This window comes from Schistocerca nitens, chromosome 1, assembly GCF_023898315.1.
Source record: "Schistocerca nitens isolate TAMUIC-IGC-003100 chromosome 1, iqSchNite1.1, whole genome shotgun sequence".
NCBI classification, from domain to species: domain Eukaryota; kingdom Metazoa; phylum Arthropoda; class Insecta; order Orthoptera; family Acrididae; genus Schistocerca; species Schistocerca nitens.
Genome location: NC_064614.1, coordinates 240,235,765 through 240,262,346, shown reverse-complemented (window position 1 = coordinate 240,262,346; position 26,582 = coordinate 240,235,765). Strand labels below are relative to the sequence as shown.

The 26,582-nt window shown below is 41.4% G+C and overlaps 1 protein-coding gene across 2 annotated transcripts in view; it reads left to right on the top strand.

The window, feature by feature from the left end:
* Window positions 1-26,582, top strand: part of LOC126235224 (calcitonin gene-related peptide type 1 receptor-like) — a 302,741-nt gene that overhangs the window by 222,658 nt on the left and 53,501 nt on the right. For both annotated transcript variants that reach the window (XM_049943963.1, XM_049943956.1), the window contains one exon: window positions 10,515-10,692. In XM_049943963.1, coding sequence (XP_049799920.1) covers window positions 10,515-10,692 — 178 coding nt within the window. The remainder of the gene's footprint in view (window positions 1-10,514; window positions 10,693-26,582) is intronic.

The window sequence follows — 26,582 nt, the reverse complement described above, 5'->3', positions numbered from 1 at the left end:
TCTATGGGAAAACTGCCCAGTCAACCAATCAACTTATCCACACACTAGGCCATCGGGTGCAGCATCTCATCGCTATAAGATGGCCTCACCTGCTTTGTGACGGCTAAGTCACAAGTACCCCTGGATGACAACGTTCATGCTGACTGACAGGACACCACCATGATCCCATGCTAACACCGCCTCTATAGTCACTTTGGAGTGATTGCACGCAAGCTTGAGCTCCACTGGACAACAGGGACCCATCTGTCTCTGTCATGCAGCAGCAGTGCAGTTGTAAGATTGATTACTGCTGCTACAATCGAAGGTTATCAAGATTTAAGAGAGTCTGAACATGGTGTTATAATCAGCGCATGAGCGATAGGGCACAGCATCTCCTAGGTAGCAATGAAGCCGGGAGTTCCCGTACGACCGTTTCTCGAGTGTACCATGATTATCAGGAATCTGGTAAAAGATCAAATCTCTGACATCGCTTTGACCAGAAAAAGATCCTACAAGAATGGGACCAACAACGACTGAAGAGGATCGATCAACCTGACAGAAGTGCAACCCTTTCGCAAATTGCTGCAGATTTCAATCCTGGGTCATCAGTAAGTGTCAGCGTGTGAATCGTTCAACGAGCCGAAGACCCACTTGTGTACCCTTAATGACTGCATGACACAAAGCTTTTTGCCTCGCCTGGGCCTGTCAACACTGACATTGGACTGTCGATGATTGGAAACATGTTGCCTAGTTGGATGAGTCTAGTTTCAAATTTTATCGAGCGGATGGACGTGTATGGGTATGGAGACAACATCATGAATCCATGGACCCCGCATGTCAGCAGGGAACTGTTCAAGCTGGTGGAAGTCCTGTAATGGTTTGGGACGCATGCATTTGGAGTGATATGGGACCTCTGATATGTCTAGATATGACTCTGACAGGTGACACGGATTTAGGTATCCTGTCTGATCACCTGCATCCATTCATGTCCATTGTGCATTCCGACGGACTTGGGCAATTCCAGCAGGACAATGCGACAACACATAAGTGCCAATTTGCTACAGAGTGGCTCCAGGAACACTCATCTGAGTTTAAACACTTCTGCTGGCCACCAAACTCCTCAGACATGAACATTATTGAGCGTATATGGGATGCCTTGCAACGTGCTGTTCAGAAGAGATCTCCACCCCTTCGTACTCTTACGGATTTACGGACAGCCCTGCAGGATTCATGGTGTCAGTTCCCTCCAGCACTACTTCAGACATTAGTCGAGTCCAGGCCACTTCGTGTTGTAGCACTTCTGTGGGCTCGTGGTGGTCCTACATGATATTGGGCAGACGTACCAGTTTCTTTGGCTCTGCTGTGTAGTACTCACTACTTGTCACATAGCTTTGTTTTTATGCGAAAATAAATGGTGTTTAATATTTTTTGACACGTTGCTATTGTTATTTTTGAACCGTTTGTTTGGATATGAGTCATGCCTGATTCAGAATCCCAATTGACAGCGATAGTGAAAAAGTAAAATACATGAAGTGTAAATGGATGTGTTCCTACCGTTAAGACTGGGAGAATTCGTATCCTTTTTCGAAAGAAGTTGATGCAAATGTGCATAATACTTTTTATAGTGTGTATGTGAAATCATTTATGATATCGCATGGAGGTCTCAATGATGTTGAACGGCATATTAGCGTCCTGGGACACCAACGGCGTGAAAGAGCTCGAAAGAGTACTCAGACTAAACAGTTTTTAAAGCGCGTTGTATTGACGACAGACGAGGAAAATATGACAGCTCCAGAGTTGACAAAAGCGTAAGCCATAACATGTCGTATAGTTCTATTGACTGCGATTCAAAGTTATGCCCCACGATATTTAATGATCCCCAAATAGCATCAAAAATATCGCTTGGTAGAACTAAGGCGTCTTCTCTAAGTTACAATGTTCTGGCTCAAGCATCAATCGAAGATGGCGTCGAAAAACTGAAGGTCAGGGATGTTTAACAGCATTTCGACAGATGTGTCAAATCATGGACATATAAAATTATTTCCAGTAACTGTCAGATTTTACTCTCCAGAGAATGGAATCGACACCTTCCTGCTTCATTTTTATGAGGACCCGATGAAGAAGCGATCGATATTTATAATAACTTAAAAAATAAACTCAAAGCGCGGGATTTATATTTCAGAAATTCGTATCTGCTTACTCAGCCGACAACGCCAATGTTAATTTCGGTGAAAGTAATTCAGTTTACAAACTGCTTCCTCTAAATAATGCCAACATCTTGCCTGCAGTGTGTACAAAGCACAAGGTACACCATGTCGTCCGTCATGCTATGGAGAAGTGCGAGTTTGACTTGGAGAATTTAGTACTTAAAGTGTATGGACACTTATCTATCATGTCCAGAGATTCAAAACCTTAAAAGAACAATGAAGCTGGAATAGAATACCAAAACATTATAAGACACGTCAAAACAAGGTGACTGTCATTGAAACCAGGTTTCCAGTTTTCCAAAGAATGTGTATCAGTTTTGGTTTGTGCTAATGCACATGGAACTGAGAAGAAAAAAATGCTCTTGATTGGTAAATAAAACGTGCTAGGTGTTTTAATCATATGAAAAATCTGCCAGTGCACTAAAATGCTACTAAAAAATCCTGGGTGATGTTCGAACTCTTTGAAGCCGAAATAATGCATTGGAGTCGGGAGCTTAGGACTCGGAAAAGGAAGATACTGGTTCTTGTTCACAACTGTCCTGCAATTCCTGCAGTCTCTGGTCTGGAGAATATTAAGCTTGTTTTTCTTCCTGCAAAAACGACAAGCTTATTGTAGCCCATGGACCAAGGTGTAATTAGGAGTCTGAAATGCAACTACTGTAAGCTTATATTACTGAAAATAATACAATGCATTGAGAAAAGCAGAATTATTCTATTACACTGTGATCAAATGCATTATAAAAGCTTGGAGCCGAGTGGGAGCCCAGACTATCAAGAACTGTTTCCGTCAGGCGGGAATCACAACACACGATCGATGACTGATGATCTGTCGCTATCTGCATTGTTGCCAGAAATCGACTGTCATATTCTCAGTTAATACGACTCTGAACGGATTGCAATAACAAATGATGACCTTGTTACAACCGAAGTGCAAACTGATGACGAAATTGCAAACGAAGTGAAAAATCAGGGCCACCATGACCTTGAAGTGGGCAAAGGAGATGAAGAAGAAGAGGAAGAAGAAGCTCTGAGTGACGCTTTAGAAGCCATTAGAATTGTGAACGTGTTCAATGAAGCTAGGGGAGGGAGAATTGAAATTGCTAATAAAATAAGAATGAACATAGAACTTAATTTAGAAAGTGTGTATTGGGCGAATAGACAATAAAGTAAAATGACTTAATACTTCACTCCCATGTGAGGAAATTTATTGAGTACCCGACATTTTTGCTGTACATACTGTACTCATGCATTGGAATAGAATACCAAAACATTATAAGACACGTCAAAACAAGGTGACTGTCATTGAAACCAGGTTTCCAGTTTTCCAAAGAACGTGTATCAGTTTTGGTTTGTGCTAATGCACATGGAACTGAGAAGAAAAAATTGCTCTTGATTGTTTATAAAATTAAACAAGGCTACATAAATCTCTTTTCCATTCGTCACCGCAATAGATGGAAAACATGAATCTAGTTAAAATGATACTCGTTTATAAAAATATAATTTTGAAAGTGTTTTGAATGTTATTATAGCCAGGTTCCACGTACTTGGCTCAAGGGAAGTGATCGATTATAGTGGATTTTGTGTGTAATGGAATTTGGGAAGGTTGTGGAGTCTTATTATTTTAGTGTTTTTTATCGTTTGGTGTAGTGGCGTGTGTTTATATTTAGTTTGTTCCCACCCAAATAACCCCAATTTCCCCCGCTTGTCTCGTTAGTATCATTATATTTTCGGAGGAATATCTGTTTGGTGGTTTTTCGATCTATTTTCGTGTTTGTTGTCATGTTTATGTAATGATGTTATAGGAGTGGTATGGGAGTTGTTGTGATTGGTCGTTTCCGCCATATTGGTGACGTCATTGGTCAAAGCAGAGGGGTGGAATCGGACGCTTCCGTTCTCACATATACAGTTGAATATCTTGATAGTTGGGTATGAAAGTAATTTATATTGTAAGTACTAACTGGATGATTACACTGGTCAACACATATTTTGATGACAAGAATCTGAGAACGATTTGAGGTTCACTTTGCACTAAACACAGATAGGTACAGGGGAAAGCTGGGTGAAGTGGCCACCCTAAGAAAAGCGTTTTGTTTCATTTACCTTATTTGACATCTAAGCATGTAGAATGTATCTCAGTAAGCTATGTACATTCTAGAACCATAACAATGTTGTATTATTACTCGATACCTTGTTATGTAGTAGAGAAGTTGGCTTAAATGAATGTCTACAAAATAGCCACTTTGCCCAGTAGGTAGGGCAAAGTGGCCACAGGTGAGTAAAAGGTAAAAAAGACTCAATGAACAAGTTTCGGACACTGTGAATAGAAAGGAATTGCGAAATGAAGAACATAGCGTACACATTTACAGAATGAAATTTATTTAAATTTGAAAAAAAAATATTCAAAATTATTAACAATTTACCAAATTATACAAAACGTTAATAGTTTTACTTTTCAAGTTACAGTGCATCATTTGTCATGAGATAAAAGTCAAATTAGGGTCATAAGTCACTTACCTCTACAATATTCACACACGAACACATCATCATCTTCATCACATCTGGCACATCCTTCATGAGCCCACAACTTGCAATCAGAGCATCTAATTCAACCTTCATTGTCTTTAGATTTAGAGAAAGCCTCATTACAATAAAAACATTCAATGTCCTTACATTCCTCACTGTATTATTCTTCACTGTATTCTCAAAAAAGCTGCTTTTTGCACTTTTGCTTTGTTATTAGGCCTTTTTATTCAACTGCTGGTTTAAACATGTTAGTCATTTCTTCTTTTTCTACAGGGTTTGTTCTTCTTTTCTTGATCTGCTTTTTCTTCTTTGCCCTATTTTCTAACAGCTCGTTTTTGTAAGGGCTAGAGGTTATTATCATCACCTGACTCCTTCTTTGCTCTTTCTTTCTTTGTTGTTGCTGCTGGCCTAATTTTAATTTTGGTAAAGGTATGCCTATAATATCTTTTGGGCTTACTGCAAAAGATGTTGACTGTGTTACCTTCTCATTTGCATCAGACATGAAAATGCCCTCATTATTGTTATTGCCACTCACTTCTCCTTCCTGCACAGCTTCATTTTCATTAGTAGGACTATCAACTGCTTCTTTGCTATTTGCTGCTACAACATCAAATTCATCTTCTTCAATTTGTATAGGCCTATTAACTACGTCTTTAACACCTTCAGTTCCTTTGTTTGTCTTATTTACTGTGTCCCTTCTATTATCATTCAAGTTTTTTGTACAGATTATGCCTATGTCCAATATGTACACCTCTGCAGCAATGAAATTTGAATGTGAAAATATAGACAGGTCCAAAGGGGCAATGCCGCATTTACGAAATCCATTTATTACTGTAGATGGTACTGCTGCCAGCAGAAATGCCTCTCCAAGAAGCTTACTGATTTGGAATTGTGTTATTATCCTTCCTGGGTTGTTTCAGAGAAACTTTTCACAAGCTCTGGCATAGAATGTTTTGAAAGGTGCCATAAATGATACATTTAGAGGTTCTAATTTATGGCTACAATGTGGTGGCAAACACTCTCCAGTTGTATGATTCCCTCGGGCTTTTTATATGAAGTCTATATTTTTTATGTGGGTGGCGTGTCCATCCAGAATAAGTTGGTCTGGATCGTCAGCCATAGGATTTGTGTAATTCAATAAATGATAAAACAATTTTGTGAAAATATCCATCTGCATCCATCCACTGTGATGGCAGGCAAATGTGGTTCCTGGAGCAGCACCATCTTGAAGTTCAACTTTCATTCTTTGTCTGGGAAATATCACAAAGGGTGGACTAAATGTTCCCCCTGCAGACATGCATATGGCTACTGTTGAAAGCAAACCTTTTTCTGCTGGCATAAGAGCACCAACTTGGCGTCTGACTTTACAAGAGAAAACTTTGAACTTTCTAGACTGAACTGGCGTTAGACCATTTTCGTCAACATTGTAGATTCTATGAGCAGGGTAAAAGTGTTTTTCTTGCATTTCCTGGAGAACATTGAAAAATATTTGCACATTAGCTTTTATTAAAACCCTGAGCCCTGGCCACTGAAGTGGATTCTGGTGTTCAAAGGCTTATGTTTGGATGTCTTTTCCGAAACTGTGCAACCCAGTCCTTGCCTGCTATCTGTTTTTTTTAAATTATTATTATTATTATTATTAAATGGGTGTGGTAGATTATTCCGCTCAGCAGTTGAAACGCCAAGTGTCGTAAATCAGTTACTGATATACCATAATATCTTTGTTCCATGTAAAAAATATGGCTAATAAGTCCATCTTCTTGCTTTTTGTTGAAAACACATCTAAAGTTTCCAACAATCTTCTTATTTTCAATAGCATCACGGTTTTTCTTCTGGAATCTTCATTTAAGTGTGTTTATTGGAACACTGAACTGTTTGGCTGCTGTTGCAAAGGGCATCTTTTCTTTTCTTACAGCTTCCAGTGCCTGTTGCATAGCCTGTAAATGCCATGATTGTTGCAGTGATTTTCTCAAATAATTTGATGGCATCTTAGCACATTCCTATAATAATAGAATATACGTTTCAAAAATTGGTTAATATATTAATGTTTTAGTATACCTACGTATTTTCAGACAGACTATTTTCTTATTATCAATCAGTTGTTTTAAAATAGATAGCCTAAGCAAGTTACTGAGACTATGTTCGGGCAAAGTGGCCACTTGGCTGCTAGTTTACCCACCCTGGCCGCTATAGCCACCCATGCCCTAGCATTAGTTTTTCCAGACTGGCTATAGTTTTTGAGTTATTGTGTTCACCAAGGCAAAAAGCTTGCAAAAGCAGGAAGATAGAAGAAGAAAATGAAAATTATAAAGCTACCCAGAAACAGCATGGAAATGATACTAAACCATTACCGGTATAAATTAAACACATGAAACAAAAAGTGTTACTGCAGTTAGTCCTTAGCAGAGAATGACCTAGTATTTTCCATTTTTGCATGAAAATACTTTGTTTCTGTGATTGTTTCCTATGTGATAGAGGATGGCAGTCACATAGGAGATTCCAGCAGTAGTGTGCGATTCTGAGAGTGTCCCATCTCCCATAATACCTTTTCTCCAAGATATCAGACAATGAAAGTTGAGCCCATATGGTGAATACTGGCCCTTGAAAATCTTCGTTGTGTGACACAGGTCAACTTGCTGACTAAATCAGGGTACTCGCACTTCAATTTCTTGTATTTATTGGAGCTTTTATACTCGCAGCACAAAAGTAACGGGTTCCGTGATTCACTCTATACTACTGACACTTCAGAGTTTAAATTTCTCTTTGTTTATTTAGTCCATTTTTGAAGACCCTCCGCAGATGATTTATAAACCTTATGGGAAGCCCAAGGCTTATCTTTGTCCCCAAGACAAATACCAAATTATGCTAAATATATTTGTTCTGTGAAGTTAGTGATGTTCAGTCTAGTTTTCAATGAAGTGTATTCGCCACATACATAACAGAACTCAACAGGGGATGTCAGGTACCTCATCATGAAGAACTCATATTTTACTGCAACAAAACATAGACCATATGAAGTTAATATTTAATTTTATGAAAAGGATAGATTGCTACTCACATTACAGCAGAAATGTGGAGTCACAGACAGGCACAACAAGAAGACTGTTAAACAAGCCTTCTTCTGAAACAGAAAAAAGACACACACATTCAACACAACTTACACACATGTGACCACTGCCTCTGGCCACCAAAGTCAAACTGCAAGCCAGAGACAGTGGTTGTGTGTGTGAGTTGCATTTGCGTGAATGTGTGCTGTCTATTTCAGAAGAAATCCTTTTGGTCAAAAGCTTACTTGTTTAGCAGTCTTTTTATTGTGCAAATTTTCAACTCACCACCTCCACTATATGGTGAGTAACGATCTATTCTTTTCACAATATTGTCATTATTTCATCCTGGATTTTTCATTGTTTAATACTTGTCTAAATACAATACAAAGTTACATGACAGTACTCAATCAAATATAAATTTAAACTAGTAGAAGGTCCCCTACATAAGTAAGTGCAGGGAAGTTAAATCAGGTTACAAGGTTTATTATAAATAACATGTATCTTAAAAAATAACCAATCTGGAAAAACTAATGACATATTTGGATTCAGTGACAACAAAATACTCTGTTTGAGATACAATAAATTTTGTGTAATTCTTGTCAAATCAGTTCCATGGGCAAGACACATTTTGAAACTAGGTTAACTGAATTACTTATGTTACAAATATGGAAATTGCAGAATTTCACACACAAGAAAAATATCTGCAAATGCCCATCAATGACCATGTGATTTTTTGGACTTAATCATGCAGTTACAAACATCACTTATAATTATACTCGTGTCATTTGCAAACAACATTACGTTGGTGGAAATATTTGGATTTTTTATGTCATTTATATAAATCAAGAATAACAAGGGACAAAAACACTGCCCTATGGGACTCCTATTGCCAATTTTCTTGCATCTGAAATCCAACTGATTTTCTGATTTTTATGTTCTGCGATGATTTCTACCACCTGAGTTCTATCTTGAAGGTAAGATTCAGACCATCGCCTTACAACTCCCCTTACACTTATTGCCTCCATCCTGTTTAACAGAATTTGGGGATTTACTGTATTGAAAGCATTAGATGGATTTTAGGGAATTCCCACTACACATTTTTTATTGTTGAGATTCCTGACAATCTCTTCAGAATATGCATGGATAGCTGATTCTGTGCTGTGGCCTGAGTGAACTATGAGACTTTTTGAAGAGTTTGTTACTCTTGTAGGGTTAGTTATATGTGGATGCAAGCTGAACCTCTGTAAAACATACAGGAATTGATCTTTGGATGCACTTTCAGTCAATAAGTTGACATTAAAATCTTCACTTATAATTATTGATGATTTTTTATCATGTAATATATTGAGCAAAGCCTCTAACTAATTTCTAAAAATTTACTCTTTTGCATATTCTACTGTATTGCTCCAGTTCCAGAACGTTTTTCTTCACTCAAGGATTCAGTTACAGTCATATTTTTAACCTTTACTCCAGGTTTATATAAATGCAAACACCACCATCTCTTGTTTCCTTCCTGCAATAATGACTTACTAAATTGTATGGGGATATGCAAATATTTTCTAGTTCATAACTCATGCACCAATGTTCTTGAATACAAATACAATCTATACTAGCTTCACTAGCTGCAATCTCAAGTTCTTATATTTTATTTTTAATGCATTGTATATTAAGGTTCATTATTTTTAAATTATTAAAATTAGCTTGAGAGGAGTTCGTACTATTGCTTCCCAAAGTTACCGGCTATTCCTTGTTGAGGCTGGGTACCATCAGACATGGTGTAGCGGTAAGTCCATGAGTACCATAAACCAAACATGGGAACATATGAATGTTGTAACTGCCTTTGTAGCAAATGAGTGTGTTTCAGTATATCCACTATTTAAATTGTGAACTCTTTTTGAGTATTCAGCTGGTAGTGTCACCCAGATTGTGTGGTGTTATATAAAGCTGTGTTGTTAGCATTCTCAGGCATTCTTTGTAACTGATTATCCACCACCAGATGCCATCTCTGTATTGTTTTCCTCCTCCTGTCAGTCAAAGACCAGCAGTGGCTGGGCAGGCTTTGCTGGTGAGATGGTCTGTCAAGTTCACAGTTGGAACATGGACTGTGGTCTTCAGGCTTAGGATTTAGCTCAAAACACAATGGCAGATGGTAGGAAGACCTGTTCATCTCAAGGTAACTAAAGAGCTATGAAAAAACCACACAGATGTGTCTTCTACACAATGTTGACATATCGAACCCTGTGGTGGCAGCGCAGGGGCTGAAGACCACAAACATGCTGACTCTGCATTTTCCTCACCACCTCAAAAAATGGTTCAAATGGCTCTGAGCACTATGGGACTCAACTGCTGAGGTCATTAGTCCCCTAGAACTTAGAACTAGTTAAACCTAACTAACCTAAGGACATCACAAACATCCATGCCCGAGGCAGGATTCGAACCTGTGACCGTAGCGGTCTTGCGGTTCCAGACTGCAGCGCCTTTAACCGCACGGCCACTTCGGCCGGCCTCACCACCTCACTAATAGAGCCACACTCAGCAATTGTCTGCCCATGGTCAACTGAAGGAGGGAGGGGATATTAAGATGGGATGCAGCATAAGGCAATCAGTCATCAGGACCACCTGAGAATGACAACAATCAGCTTGTCAAAATATCACACCATCTGAACAATTTAACCTGACTGAATACCTAAGAAATGTTCAGAATTATCGCTTGCAAGGAAAATATAAAACCACACAATTTATATTTTATTTCCCATAGGAGACAACAGTAATGGAAGGGAATGGAGTTGGGTGTCGCTTATTAGCAGTGAGTGAAAAACTTTCTGGCAATGCAGTATTTGCTTGCATGTTGCTGGAAAGTATCTTTTTACATCGACTCATAGCTGCTGCAATGAAAGGGGTTCCCAGAATGAGATACTACTTCATTGGAGCAGCAGGTATGTTTACCAAAATGTATCTTTAATCTGACATACAAACCAATTATTAGCTAAGTTGCTTTCAGAGCTCAGAAGTAAGACTGATAATATAACACAGGTTTTCAGGCCTGAAGTGACTGATCATTATAAATTGTTGTTGCTGTAATCAGTATGTCGAATAGCAAGGTTGCCAGTTGTCAGATAGTAAACCATATTATTTCAAGTATTTTACTTCCAGTTAGGTGATGTTTATTGAGCATTTCATGTGTGGCAATGTTGTGTCGTCGTAGTAAATAAATTGTTGTTAATGAAGCAAATCAGATGTAATCTGCTGAAACATTATTTTCTGTTTACTTATGCTCAGTTTACCTACTATACTTTACATGTGGCAAAGGCCTCATTGGCCATATATCTGCACTATGAACCTTTCCATTTCTTTCAGTTGAGTACACTGTTTGTCCCTTTAGTGTTGATGTTCATCCGAGCTATGTCTGACCAGATGTTGTCTTACCCTCTAATTCTGAGTTCCATCTATCGTCCTGGAGAATGCTATTCTAGGTAGTCTATTCTCTGTCATTCTTGCTGTAAGGCCAGCCAGTTCAACCTTTTCTTCTTTAGTGCTTCAGTGATATTGTGGTATTTGTACAGCTGTCATAATTCTTCATTTCTTTCTTGTGATCCATTTCCTGTTACTTTTAATCACATACAGTCTCAAAACTTCTTAGAATTTTTCTTTCAGATATTGACAGTTTTTCTTTGTATTTTTTTCTAAATATTAATGTTTCGCATCCTTATAATGTTACCAGCATAATAGCTGATTCACACAATTGATTTTTAAAGCTAGTACTAAGCGATCTTTTTCCTATGATATTGATAAAACTGAAACATGTTGTTTTGCTGTTGCTAGACAGCCATCTATTTCTATATCCTTTCTGTTGTTGTTAACAAAAGACTTCTGAAGTTCTTTAAATGGTCAACTGTCTTTAAAGTGAATCCATCTACAGCCAGATTTTCTTACTTACAACAAGATATTCTTTTTTTTTTTCTTCATTAATATATAATACTGTTTCATAAATGATTTTATAACAATTTTGCATCTTTCTTGTGCTCCACAGTCCTGCAATACTTTAGAATGAACAACATTTGCTACATGGACTGTTATTAAATGTAGGGTAGTTCCATGAGAAACGGGATGGCATTCAGTGACTGTTTTTGCACATTAAGCATAGAAAAGACCAAGAATTACTGGAAAAGACAAAAAATTTAATATTATGTTTTCTGCATAAGCAAAGGAACACAATTTATTTAACCTAACAGATTAAGTTCCATTCATATAATGAGACTCCTGTAAGAAGAACTTTCTGGTAACGGAATGACATAATTCAGACATGTATATTGTTCTTATTTATAATGCAATAATAATTCAGCTCACCCATTTGCTATAAAAATTCACAAAAATTATATTGTGAAGAGGAAAAATGAGAAACAAAATGGCATAGACGATAACTACATTAAACTAATATTTTACTAACAACATAAAAAAGAATTGCTGGTAACGGAATGACACTTAATAGTAATGGAATGACACTTCACTTGAAAGTTTGCCAGTTTTATTCTGCATAGCTGATGGGTAGAGAAAATGGTACTTATTCTCTGATCTATGGTAGGTGCAGCTAGTTTCTTTACAATTTGGTCTTTTTCTACCCAACAAATATCTTCCTTTGAGAGAAATGTAAATATTTTTCCATTTGCATCATTCTTATTAAGAAATGAAATTTTGTAACCATATTCAACAAAAATCACCTGCCCCACAAAAAATCTTGAGCTGTTTCTTCCATCATAGGAAACCAGAGCAAAATCTTGATGCAAGGCCGTATGATTGATCAGGTCCTGTGAATTTTCTTTGGCTGAAGATCGCTTTTTGAAATTGTTCACAAACCCCTGGGGAGATAGCGAGTAATGCTGGTACTCAATGATATATGGAGCGATAGGTGTAACAGCATGGATGGTTTTGGTCTGCTCTATTTGAACTACTCCCATCCACATTTGATCTAATTCCTCCTTATTCTCTGCAATTTGCCAGGTAGAGGTATAAAAAATGTTTATGCCACAACATCTTTCACATGCAATTTTTGCAAAGTTCTGAGCACCAGATGGTATGTGTTTCCCAGCTTTTCAGATATTCCAGACTGAATGCTTTACAGTTCCACCAACCCCTTGCATGACACCTTTGCTGAGTGATTTGGCAAAGAAGTCCCATGAAATATTTATTCCATAGTGTTCTCTGAAAAAAGTCAGGTTGGCCAACAGGCAACGCTGCTTAAATTGACTGGCTGCACCATCATTCATGAATGTGACAGATTCTACCTCTATGTTCGTGGATATAATGTGCTCTACAATCTTACTTAGGAAAGAATGCACTGAATATTTATTGTGATCAAGTTCATTACTAACAACAGCACAAGAATATCCATGATTTTGTGAGTCCCAAACTTATGCTGTGAACAAAGTTATTTGTGGTTAGACCATTGGACACCCTGGCCTTCGTTCTGCAGTTGAACAGTATAATTTTCTGCAAAATGTACTTGCACTAAGATGTTCTTCTTGTTTGCAGAATTATTTTTGTTTTCAAAAAATTTTGATTGTTGTCTTTTAATAAATCTGTGTTGTAAGACTGGGGTAGTATGTTCGAAAGAGCATCAAGACTCTGACTAACAGTACCATGAATATCTTCCAGAGTGATTCGCTGGTTCACTATTTGCCATTGGGTCCATTTGACCAGCTTCTTCATTAAGTTCTCATCCAGAGAATACTTATTTTCCAAATATACATTTGCAGACTTTTCACATTTTGACATCATGCAAACTTATTTCTCTTGATTGCAGACTGTTGTGCTAATGAAGTCAGGAAATGTGGTTTTCACTTGTGGAACAACCTTGTTTACAACTTTCAAAAGTAGTTTACGTTCTAGTGGTAGCGGCAGAGACACATGTTGTGCGGTGTATCCTGTAAGGTGCACACAAACTCTGGTCTGAATGCACAGAACTTGGACAGTTTTATTGCCATGTTAGGGAATTCCTCTTGACATATAGCATGTGCTTCTCTCAAGGTCATGATCATGTACCTGTAGGAGTAATTTCACTACATAAAGGAAAACACTTGTGTGGAATTTATACTGTGAACGACCACTTTTATTGTACCGCGCAAACACAATAGATCATACGTCAACGCGGGAAAGGAACACTGCTCGTCTCCTCCAAAGAACCCCGCTCGTAAAGAGAATCTCTCAGTGTCTTGTCGACTATCGACTTGTCACTCCCACACAGCCCCCCCCCCCCCCCTCCCCTGAAGTGCGGAGCACCCGGTATGGTGGGGTACTTAAACTTCACCTCCCGGCCTGCCCGAGTGCGGATAGTGCGGGTGTGGGTGCTGCTTGATGATTCCGTTGCTGCATTAGGTCCCCTGGTGTGGGGCTCCTGTGGGTCACAGCTGTCTGGTTCTGCGGAAGGTGTGGGTTCGTTGCAAGTTGTGTCTGAAGTCATCTGTGAGACTGCAGTCGGTGCTGTCATTGTCCAAGCGGGTTTTACTCGCTCAATGGAAACCTTGGTCGGCTTTCCCTGGAGGAGGATATCCATTGTGTGTGTGTCCCGTCCTAGCACTTGGTATGGTCCAGTGTACGGTGGCTGTAACGAATGACGTACCAGGTCTGTGCGGAGCATGATGTGGGAACAAGTATCGAGGGACTTGTGTATGAACACTGGGTGTGTGCCGTGCTGAGACGTTGGGGCTGCACGTAGCGTCTCTGTCTGCTTCCTCATTTGTTGCAAGAGGTGGGGTAGTTGTGTGTCATCTGGGAGAGGAACTGGTGCAAGGAATTCTGCTAGAACACGGAGTGGTTCTCCATATACCAACTCTGCCGAGGAACAATTGATGTCTGTTTTTAATGTGGTCCGTAACCCCAACAAAACCAATGGCAACGCTTGAGTCCATGAGTCCTCATGGCACATCAGGGCAGCCTTTAAGGTCTGGTGCCACCTTTCCACCAAACCGTTGCTGGCCGGGTGGTAGCTAGTAGTACGGTTTCGTTGGAAGCCGCAGAGTTTTGACAGTTGTTGGAACAGTATTGACTCGAACTGGCGTCCTTGGTCGGTGGTAACGAAAAATGGGCACCCAAAACGAGCCATCCAAGTTTCCAAGAATGCCCGTGCAGTAGTCTCTGCAGAAATGTCCCTGATTGGTGTAGCCTCTGCCCACCGCGTGCAATGATCCACTGCCGTAAACATGTACCTGTAACATTCTGAAGGGGGGGTCCAACCAAGTCAATGTGTACATGTCCAAAACGTGTCATTGGGTTTGGGAATTGTCCTACTGGAGCGTGAACATGGCGTCCCACTTTGCTACGTTGACACTGATAGCAGCTGCGGGCCCACTCCCATGTATCTTTCTTGATTGAAGGCCACACAAAATGGTCCGTCACTAATTTCACTGAGGCATTGGTTCCCGGGTGTGCCAGGTTGTGAATGCTGTCAAATACCTTTTGTCGGAACTGGGGGGTGATGCATGGGTGTGGTCTAACCGTGGAGGTGTCACACCATACCTTACATGGGCTCCAGGGGACGTCCACAAGTTGTAAACGTAGGCCAGTGGACGGGTCCACCAACAAGGACTGCAGCTGCGCATCTGAAGCCTGAGCCCTTGCCAATTCGGAATAATCCAACATTGGACTTATCCCATTAATACGTGAGAAATAGTCTGCCACAATGTTGTCGGCACCATGGACGTGACGCACGTCTGTCGAAAACTGGCATATAAACTCTATATGGCGGGCCTGGCGGGGGGAAAATGAATCGCTGACTTTGTAGAAAGCTGCAACGAGAGGTTTGTGGTCGATGTATATGGTGAATTGCCTGCCCTCAACGAAGGGGCGGAAGTGCCTGACGCTTTCATACACTCCTGGAAATGGAAAAAAGAACACATTGACACCGGTGTGTCAGACCCACCATACTTGCTCCGGACACTGCGAGAGGGCTGTACAAGCAATGATCACACGCACGGCACAGCGGACACACCAGGAACCGCGGTGTTGGCCGTCGAATGGCGCTAGCTGCGCAGCATTTGTGCACCGCCGCCGTCAGTGTCAGCCAGTTTGCCGTGGCATACAGAGCTCCATCGCAGTCTTTAACACTGGTAGCATGCCGCGACAGCGTGGACATGAACCGTATGTGCAGTTGACAGACTTTGAGCGAGGGCGTATAGTGGGCATGCGGGAGGCCGGGTGGACGTACCGCCGAATTGCTCAACACGTGGGGTGTGAGGTCTCCACAGTACATCGATGTTGTCGCCAGTGGTCGGCGGAAGGTGCACATGCCCGTCGACCTGGGACCGGACCGTAGCGACGCACGGATGCACGCCAAGACCGTAGGATCCTACGCAGTGCCGTAGGGGACCGCACCGCCACTTCCCAGCAAATTAGGGACACTGTTGCTCCTGGGGTATTGGCGAGGACCATTCGCAACCGTCTCCATGAAGCTGGGCTACGGTCCCGCACACCGTTAGGCCGTCTTCCGCTCACGCCTCAACATCGTGCAGCCCGCCTCCAGTGGTGTCGCGACAGGCGTGAATGGAGGGACGAATGGAGACGTGTCGTCTTCAGCGATGAGAGTCGCTTCTGCCTTGGTGCCAATGATGGTCGTATGCGTGTTTGGCGCCTTGCAGGTGAGCGCCACAATCAGGACTGCATACGACCGAGGCACACAGGGCCAACACCCGGCATCATGGTGTGGGGAGCGATCTCCTACACTGGCCGTACACCACTGGTGATCGTCGAGGGGACACTGAATAGTGCACGGTACATCCAAACCATCATCGAACCCATCGTTCTACCATTCCTAGACCGGCAAGGGAACTTGCTGTTCCAACAGGACAATGCACGTCCGCATGTATCCCGTGCCACCCAACGTGCTCTAGAAGGTGTAAGTCAACTACTCTGGCCAGCAAGATCTCCGGATCTGTCCCCCATTGAGCATGTTTGGGACTGGATGAAGCGTCGTCTCACGCGGTCTGCACGTCCAGCACGAACGCTGGTCCAACTGAGGCGCCAGGTGGAAATGGCATGGCAAGCCGTTCCACAGGACTACATCCAACATCTCTACGATCGTCTCCATGGGAGAATAGCAGCCTGCATTGCTGCGAAAGGTGGATATACACTGTACTAGTGCCGACATTGTGCATGCTCTGTTGCCTGTGTCTATGTGCCTGTGGTTCTGTCAGTGTGATCATGTGATGTATCTGACCCCAGGAATGTGTCAATAAAGTTTCCCCTTCCTGGGACAATGAATTCACGGTGTTCTTATTTCAATTTCCAGGAGTGTACATTGCGAGGAGTTCCCTGTCATATGCACTCCAACAAGACTGACTCGTCTGTAGTTTTTGTGAGAAGAAACTTAGTGGCTGCCAATGACCCTTCACTCTCTGGTGCAGCGCTGCCCCGATTGCGACTTGGCTTGCGTCCACTACTATGGCTAGCTGAGCTCCTGGTGTAGGGTGTGCAAGCCCCACTGCGTTGTGAAGGCTGTTTTGCAGTGCCTTGAAAGCTGAGTCCATCTCGGGTGTCCATGGGAGTGGGCGCTTGCCAGTTTTGTTGTGTCCGGACAAGGCATTGTTCAGTGGTGTCTGGATTGCTGGTGTTCCGGGGAGGTGGCGACGATAGAAATTTATCATCCCTAGGAATCGTTGGAGATCGTGGTAGGTTTAAGGCCGTGGTAGGGTACGCAACAACTCCAGCTTCTCTGGCAGTGGGAAAATGCCCTGAGCTGACACTTTATAACCCAGGAAGGTTACCACGGGTTCTCCAAACACGCACTTGTCCTTGTTAAGTGTTATTCCATGAGCACTAAGCCTGCTTTGCACCTCGCTTACGTGTTTCTGATGGTCAGAAACATTCCCCGAAAACACCAGAATATCGTCTAAATAGGCGAAACAATATGGTAGTCCTCTTAGCACGCTGTCTAGGAACCGTTGCCACGTCTGGAGAGCATTTTTCAGCCCAAATGGCATCACCAAAAATTCAAACAGCCCGAATGGGGTTGTCACTGCAGTCTTTGGTATGTCCTGCTCTGCCATTGGGATCTGATTATAAGCCTTACGGCAATCCAAAACACTGAATATGGTTGCCCCAGCCAGTGAATGGGTGAAATCCTGTATATGTGGCACAGGGTATCTGTCTGGAACAGTTAGGGCGTTCAAAGCTCGATAATCACCACACGGGCTCCATGACCCATTCTTTTTACGGGTGAGATGCAAAGGAGAGGAGCACGAACTGTTGGATGGCTGTATAGCTCCTTCCTGTAGCATCTTGTTGAAAATGGCCTTGGTTTCCCGCAAGCGATCAGGTGCAAGCCTGCGAACACGTGAGGAGACTGGTGGGCCTGGAGTTGTACGGATGTGGTGCACCGTCTCATGCTTCGCCCTGCTCTTTCTTGTTCCCTGTTGTGGTCTGGGTGTCGCCTTTGTGGTTGAAACAGCAGGAGCCTTTTGTTGTGTCGTCAACTGTTTTGATGTCGTTTGAGCCATGTGCCGGTCAGCTTCCTTCGTTGCTATGGTGTCCTTTCAGGTGGGTGCACTGAGGTTATCTACCCTTTGGCATGCATGAGAAGTCGGACGTCCTTGTATTCCCGGAATAACAAATCCATTGACAGAATGGACGAGTTGTGACTTGTGTAAATCCACGGACAGTGCATGTTTTGCCAGGAAATCAGCACCTAGTATAGGTTGGTCAATATCGACCATAACGAAGGTACAGTTGCATTTTTCTGGTAGCCCAATGTCCACTGGCAGTGTTTTCTGTCCATATGTGTGGATGACTGCTTTCAAAGTGGTCTCTGCAGTGCGTTTGTCTGAAGGGAAAAAATTTACAGGCAGAGTGCTGACATCTGAGCCGGTGTCGACCAAGAACATCCATCCTGTAGAGCGATCAGGAACGAAAAGTCTTTGTGAAGGCTGTGGGAGAAGTCGATCCGCATAACGTAGGCTCATGCTGGAATGGGGGTGTTCCCCTTCCATGTGTCTGTGAGTTTAGGCGCAGTTGCTTGTTGTCACGGTCGGCTGCGCCTAAAGCAGGCCATGGGATGCGTTTGGGTGCGAACACGGCACCTTACACTTCGTAGCTTGCGCGCCGAAGCGCTGGTGGAACCAGCAATAACCGGTGCCGTTGTTTGCGTGACATGGCGGTCGCGTTGGCTGGCGACGACGCGTGTGTGTGTCAGCCGCTGCAACGTCACGTGGCTCTAGCCGCTGCAGCTGGGCGGTCAGCTGATCGATGGCAGTGCGCAGAGATAGGCGGCAGCGGCGGCCACTGTGGCATGTGAGTCGAACAGGGAGTGCGCTCTATCGGCCACTTACAGCAACTCGCTTAATGGCCGGCCCTCGTAAGCAATTAAGGTTAAGCCGACCTGCGGAGGTAACTGCTGTTGCCATATGTGCAAAAGTAATGTGTCTGAGAACACGGAAGGGTCCACCATAGCACGTAAATGCCGGTAAAAGTCTGAAGGCGACCTGTCACCGCGCTTCTTGTGGTACAGGAGCTGTGTTATCCGCTGATCCACAGGTTTTGTACAACGCGAAATTAAAGCCGTCTTGAGAGTGGTGTAGGCTTGTTGTGGTGGGGGGTTGCATAATTGTATCAGATACCACTGACGTTGGTCCAGGTTACATATCACTAGCGTGAATTGTTCAAAATCGTTGACTATTTGTTGCTGCACGAAAATGTTCTCCATAGTAGCGAACCAAATTTCCGGACGCTCGGGAACGAAAGGTGGGGGTCGAATTTGTAACCGCAATGCGGGTGGGCCACGATCACTGGCGAACGGAAAGTGCGAAACTCGTGGGAGCGGTACCGACGCAGGTGATGAAAACGGGAGCACTTTTGGTCTGATATCGGCGTGTCCTGCGTGCTGGTTGTGCGAGGCAATATCCTGTGGCGGCGGCGCGGGACCCGCGGGCACACGCGCCGCGGTTGGAAACGTAACGTCATGGACGAAGTCGGTTTCAGATGTAGGCGTCCATGGCACTGTGAACTGAGGGTTTTGCTGCATCGTGTCGAGCTCCTTCTTGAAATTTCGGATGACGCCGTCGATGTCGCGGAAGAGGTTCTGTGCAGACATATTGATACAAGACGTCGCAGAAAATATCTCAAGAAACTTGCCTACTGTCACACTGCTTAGTTACGGGGACACCACTTATGTAGGAGTAATGTCACTACATAAAGGAAAACACTTGTGTGGAATTTATACTGTGAACGACCACCTTTATTGTACCGCACAAGCAGAATAGATCATACGTTAATGCGGGAAATGAACACTGCTCGTCTCCTCCAAAGAACCCCGCTCGTAAAGAGAATCTCGCAGTGTCTCATCGACTATCGACTTGTCACTCCCACATACCTCTTATGGACTTTGTTTTTTCCACCTTCCTTAGCCTTCATTATCACATAATCTTTCATTCCAGGAGTTTGCCATGAAATGTCTTTTTGAACACAAAAAGTAGCAACAGCTTCTTCTGTGTCTGGATTTAGGCACTGAATATGATTTTTCACCTGTTGTTCATTTACTAAAACTCCATGAACAGCAGCTAATTCCAAGACAACTATCTTGCACTTTTTTGGACTTCTAGATAAACAAGTTTCCACACATTTAATTGCTTTCCTTAATGTAGCTGGGAATTTGTATGGGCTATTGGTGTAGATGACACAAGCATCATCACCATTGCCTTTGCTGCTGCCCCTAATTTTATTTCTGAATCTTCTTTAGTTATGTTTCTCTTTTTCTTTTTGCTTCTTAAGATGAGCAGCAGTAAAATTTTGTCATTTGAGCCTTTTCCTTTCCCGGTCCTTTCTCTTAATCTCATCACTTAACACTTTCACTGTGAGTCGTTCCTGATATTCTCTCATTTTCTCAGCTGATGTGAGAGGCATGATAACAGCTGTAAAAATGAAATATCTTGTTTGAGAATTATTGTGGAAACAGTGTAATTGCTAGAAATAAGCCAATATCTATTTTAAATAAAAAAATTCTGTTCAGTATAGTAATGTAACAACACAGTACATAAAAAGGTCTCCATTATTTGGGCATAATATATAGTGACCTCCAAAGATAATCAACATTCTGTTGCAGTACATAGGAAGTCAGTAACTTCCTTTGCTACAACAAGATTGAGGTTTTTCTAATAATTTGGCATTGCCATTGCTTCCCAAAGGAAGCATAGGTTATGGAAGAAGAAATACTGTTTATCGAAATAATTAACTCCATTCTACATGTAGTATGCAGCCATTTAGTCATTTCATTGTAATCTTTACTAAAGAAACTTATTAACTCACCTTTCAGCAGTTACTCTTCAGACTCGCTGAATATAAGTTTCTTGTCTCTGAAAAGTACATTCTTGGTTTGTGGGACTTCCCCACTTTCCCTCCAATTTTTACAAACAGTATGGCCAACACACAAAATTGCAGTATAGCCAACATATAAATGTATTTGACCTTCAACATCTTAAGGAATGTCAGTCAAATTCAGTTATAAAATTCCGTTACTCCATTTATGTCATTCCGTTACTGCATGTGTGTCATTCCATTACCATTAAAAATATTGTTTATAAAGAATATTCTTTTCTTTGCTGTGAGACTTTTATGTATCTCATAAATCTGTATTTGCATGCATATTTTCAGGATTCTGTAAACATCCATTGATCCTTATTCAGGCTTTTTTCGGTAACAGAAAGACAATAAAAAATAAATCAGCCTGGGGACTTTACCAATTAAATAAAATCAATATAAGCTATTGAAATGGGCTGCCTTAAGATACTTGTAAAGTTTTTCAGATATATTCTGTTAATAAATTACTTTACAGTGCATCATTGTAGTACTTTTGAAAACTAACTTCATAGAGGGTCTAGAGCCAGAAATTTTAGACAAGCTATAAAGTCATTTGTTCAGTTCCAGCACTTCTTAACATGAAAATGAAGCTTCAAATTAAAAAATTTTGTGTTTCAGTTAACATAACTGATAATCACATTTGTAATAAGAATATTTTTAATTTTTAAGGTTCATGTCCATGTTCTCATGGAACAGCCCTGTATTCATTCACCACAATCAAAATTTCAGGATATTATGCCATTCTCAAGTGAAAGCTCACTATGAAATGTGCCAATGTCTATCATCACACTCTCATTATGTCAATCATGTTACATATTTCTAGTGGATGCTCAGTGAAAATTATGAGTGCTGATGATGTGGATTATTACATTAAGTCCTACGTTCTTTTACATAAATGATGATGGTGCCTGTCGTATTATACACATAGTATATGTAAACACAGTACATTTGAGAACAGTGTCTTCTTAACAGGAACAATAATTGTTGATGCACTTCATAGTAAGCTGTCACCTTAGAATGGCAAAATAGGCTGAAGACATGATCATGCTGAATAAATACATGTAATAACAGTGTAGGTGATAAGCATAATCCATTCTGAAACAGATTACTTGAAACAAATTCTTCCAGGTTCATAAAGTATTTTACATTATCCACAAATTTGCTGTTGTGTTTCTCAAATTAAGTATGGAAGACAAACCTATGGACCACAAATACAGTGAGGTGTTAGTAATTTTTTCCAAATCAGCTCCTGTTATAAGGTGGAGATTATTAACTAGACCTGTGAACTAGTAGTTTCTGGACTTGAGTAAGGCCAACTAAGTATTACTCCAGCTAGTCAGTGCTCTCAGAACCATGAATGAATGAATAATTTAATTCAGTTGAGCATCTGGAAGATGTCTTTGATGCAAAGTGTCAAATCTGTGATAGTAAAGAAATGAAATGTTCATGTGTCAATTATTAGCCTGAAGACCCCACCTGGGATTGTTCGGTTGCCTAGTGCAATTTGTGCATCAGTGATGATGAAGTGATGATGCAGACAACACAACACCCAGTCCTCAAGCAGGTAAATCCCTGAGTGTGCAAGTAATCAAACCCGGGCCCCCCTGCATGGCAGTAAGCCGTGCTGACCACTCAGCTACAGAGGCAGACATGTTGCTATAAAATAACTGTTTTTAGTACTGAGGGAACTTTTTTGGGGGGAGGGGGTTAAAAAAATCTGCTGTTAGGAGGTTTTAGCACCCTGTTGGTACCTCTGATTGTGTAGATGATAAAATGCTGAGAGAGAATTTCAACAATATAGTGTTGTGGAATTTCTGTACATGAGTTCAGCTTTATCTGAAACAAAAAAAGGGTGGCCAGCTGTGTACTGAAAATGTAGCTCCTCAGAGACAACTATCCTTGTAGTACACATATAGTGCCAGACAAAAATGGTGAAGCTCCCAGGAGATGAGGAGGAAATTAAGTGAAACTTCATGGGTTGAGAAGGTATGTGAAGTTATTGCAGTGACTGCAAAATTGAGTCAAATTCCAAAGAACTTGGCAGAAAGAGCTCACTTATCAGTATGAAGTTGCATCCCCTCTGATGTGCATGTGTGCACTGATTTGGTTGAGAAAGATCATTATAAAACTGTTGTATCCTCTCCTGGAGCAAGATGGCCCAGTAATATCCTAAATACTGTCATTAGGACGGAGCTGCCATCTGAGCTGATCCCACATATTCTACTGAGGACAGATTTGGGGATATTGCTGGCCATGAAAGTACCTCAACATCATGTAGAGAGTTCATAGAGATAAGTGCCCTGTGAAGGTAACAGGTTTACTACCCAGCAACCACCTCCGATTTTTCTGCCGTGAAATGACCTGGAATGGGATACATTCAGTCTTATGTGGTTGCATTAATAGCTGCATGAATAAATATGTATCAAAGTTGACATATAAGCTGCCAAAGAAGATTCAAAACAGGATATTTACATCAAGAGGGGACCTGCAGAACATTTATTTCTGCTGAAGTCAAGGAATTTGCATATGTCATAAGCGTCATCAAAGATTGTCATATTTTTCACCGCAGGGTGCTGTTATTGATACCAGTACATATGGAAGAGTACAACTCAGCATGTTTCTTTTTCTTTGCATTGTGCATATACTTCTATGCACCACCAGATTGGAGCGTAAGATCTGTGCCCTTCAGGTGCAGTTGAAAAATGCACAGGAGGAGCTAGATAGGTTGAGGAGGGAAAAGGGGGTTGGGGAATGGGAGCTGGCTGTTGGCAAGAGATCTGCTAGGAGAAGGAGATTTTCAGATAGTTTTACTATTGGTGTTTGTAATAGATATGACCAACTGTCAGAGTCTAGTGGAGAGGAATCTCTAGTAGCTATAGATGTAGGAAGTATGCAGCAGACCTCAGCAGTTACGGTGGCTAGGACAGTTGCAAAGTCTAAGAGAAAGAAGAAGGTTCTGCTGTTAGGTAGTTCTCATAGTAGAGGTGTAGGCCAGCAGTTGCAGGAAGTTTTGGGGAGTGAGTACCAGGTCACCAGCATTGTGAAGCCTAATGCAGGATTGGCTCAGGTGACTTTTAACATAGGAGGGTTATGTAGGGATTTTACAAAAGAGGATCAGGTAGTGATTGTGGGTGGGGCTGGTAATAGTATTGATAGGGATGGGGAGTATGACATAGATGGTGACCTGGAAAAGATAGCCACTCAGACTGGCAACACGAATGTGCATTTCGTGGAACTGTTTCAGCGTCACGATCGGCCTCATCTTAATACAGCCGTCAGGCGTAATAACATGAGACTTGGGGGTGCGCTAATGACAGAAGGCATGAGTCACATTTCAGTGGTGTCGGTGGAGTCTATCAGCAGGACGGGTTTCACTAGACATGGCCTGCACCTCAACAGGTATGGAAAGGGGAGGTTGGTAAAGCTTATAGGTGATAGCATAGGTGGGGGTGGGGGGATCACTCATGGGAAAATTCCGGTAGTTGTGGGTGTTAGAGCTGTACCTTTTTTAGATTGAAGTCAGCTGACAGGTATCCCTGCTTAAGGGAAGTCTCTCTAACAAAGAAACCACTTTTGACAAAGCTTAGGTATCCGATTAATGAGGGAATTAGTATATTTCATCAAAACATACAAGGCATTAGAGATAAAGTTAGTGAACTACTTATAGATGTTGACTCTGAAATTATTGGTATATCTGAACACTTCTTAGATAAGGAGATAATTCAGACGCTTCCTTTACCAGGATACAGGTTGGCTGGCAGCTTTTCTAGGAGCTCTGTGCGGTGTGGGGGAGTAGCCATGTATGTGAAAAACGGTATCCCATTTGAGTCAATTGATGTTTCAAAGTACTGCGCTGAAAAGGTGTTTGAATGTTGTGCAGGTGTGGTTAAATTTAGTGGAGCTAAACTTCTTACTGTTGTTATTTATAGATCCCCAGACTCCGATTTCACAACATTTTTGCTAAAGCTAGAGGAGGTTCTTGGTTCACTTTATAGGAAATACAAAAAGTTAGTTATATGTGGTGACTTCAATATAAATTGTATAAATGATTGTGCAAGGAAAAGGATGCTGGTAGACCTCCTTAATTCATATAATCTTATGCAAACCGTATTCTTTCCAACGAGAGTGCAAGGGAACAGTAGAACAACCATAGACAATATTTTTGTTCATTCGTCATTACTAGAAGGGCATTCTGTTAGCAAAATGGTGAATGGCCTTTCAGATCATGATGCACAAATTTTAAGTCTAAAAGATTTTTGTGCTGCAACACATGTTAAATATAGTTACCAACTTTTTAGGAAAGCTGATCCAGTTGCTGTAGAGACTTTTGTAAACCTTATCAAGGAACAAGAGTGGCAAGATGTTTATAGTGCTGATACAGTAGATGATAAATATAATGCTTTCCTCAATACTTTTCTCGTGCTCTTTGAAAGTTGCTTTCCATTAGAACGTTCAAAACAGGGTACTAGCACAAACAGGCAGCCTGGGTGGCTGACTAAAGGTATAAGAATATCTTGTAGAACAAAGTGGCAATTATATCGAAACGTTAGAAACAGTCACAATCTAATTGCAGTAGCCCATTACAAACAGTATTGTAAGGTGCTTAAAAAAGTTATTAGGAAGGCAAAAAGTATGTGGTATGCAGATAGAATAGCTAAGTCTCAGGATAAAATTAAAACCATATGGTCAGTCTTAAAGGAAGTGGCTGGTCTGTAGAGACAGGTTGAGGATATAGAATCACTGTGTAGTGGGAATGTCCGTGTTACTGATAAGTCACATATATGTACAGTATTTAATAATCACTTTCTGAACATAGCAGGTGAATTAAATAGAAACCTAGTCCCAACAGGGAATCATATAGCGCTCGTAGAAAAAAGTGTTCCGAGACTGTTACCTGAAATGCTCCTCCATGATACTGACAAGAGGGAGATTGAGTTAATAATTAAATCACTAAAGACCAAGAACTCTCATGGATATGACGGGGTATCTAGCAGAATACTGAAGTATTGTTCCATGTATGTTAGCCCAGTACTTAGCCATATCTGTAACTTTTCCTTTAGGAGTGGTTGGTTTCCTGACCGATTAAAGTACTCGGTAGTGAAGCCACTTTATAAAAAGGGAGACAGGGATAATGTTGATAATTATAGACCTATTTCTATGCCATCGGTGTTTGCTAAAGTTATCGAGAGGGTTGTATATACAAGGTTACTGGAGCATTTAAATTCACATAATTTGCTGTCAAATGTACAGTTTGGTTTTAGAAATGGCTTAACAACTGAAAATGCTATAGTCTCTTTTCTCTGTGAGGTTTTGGATGGATTAAATAAAAGGTTGCGAACGTTAGGTGTTTTCTTTGATTTAACGAAGGCTTTTGACTGTGTTGACCACAAAATATTACTGCAGAAGTTGGAACATTATGGAGTAAGGGGAGTAGCTTACAATTGGTTCGCCTCTTACTTTAAGAACAGAAAGCAGAAGGTAATTCTCC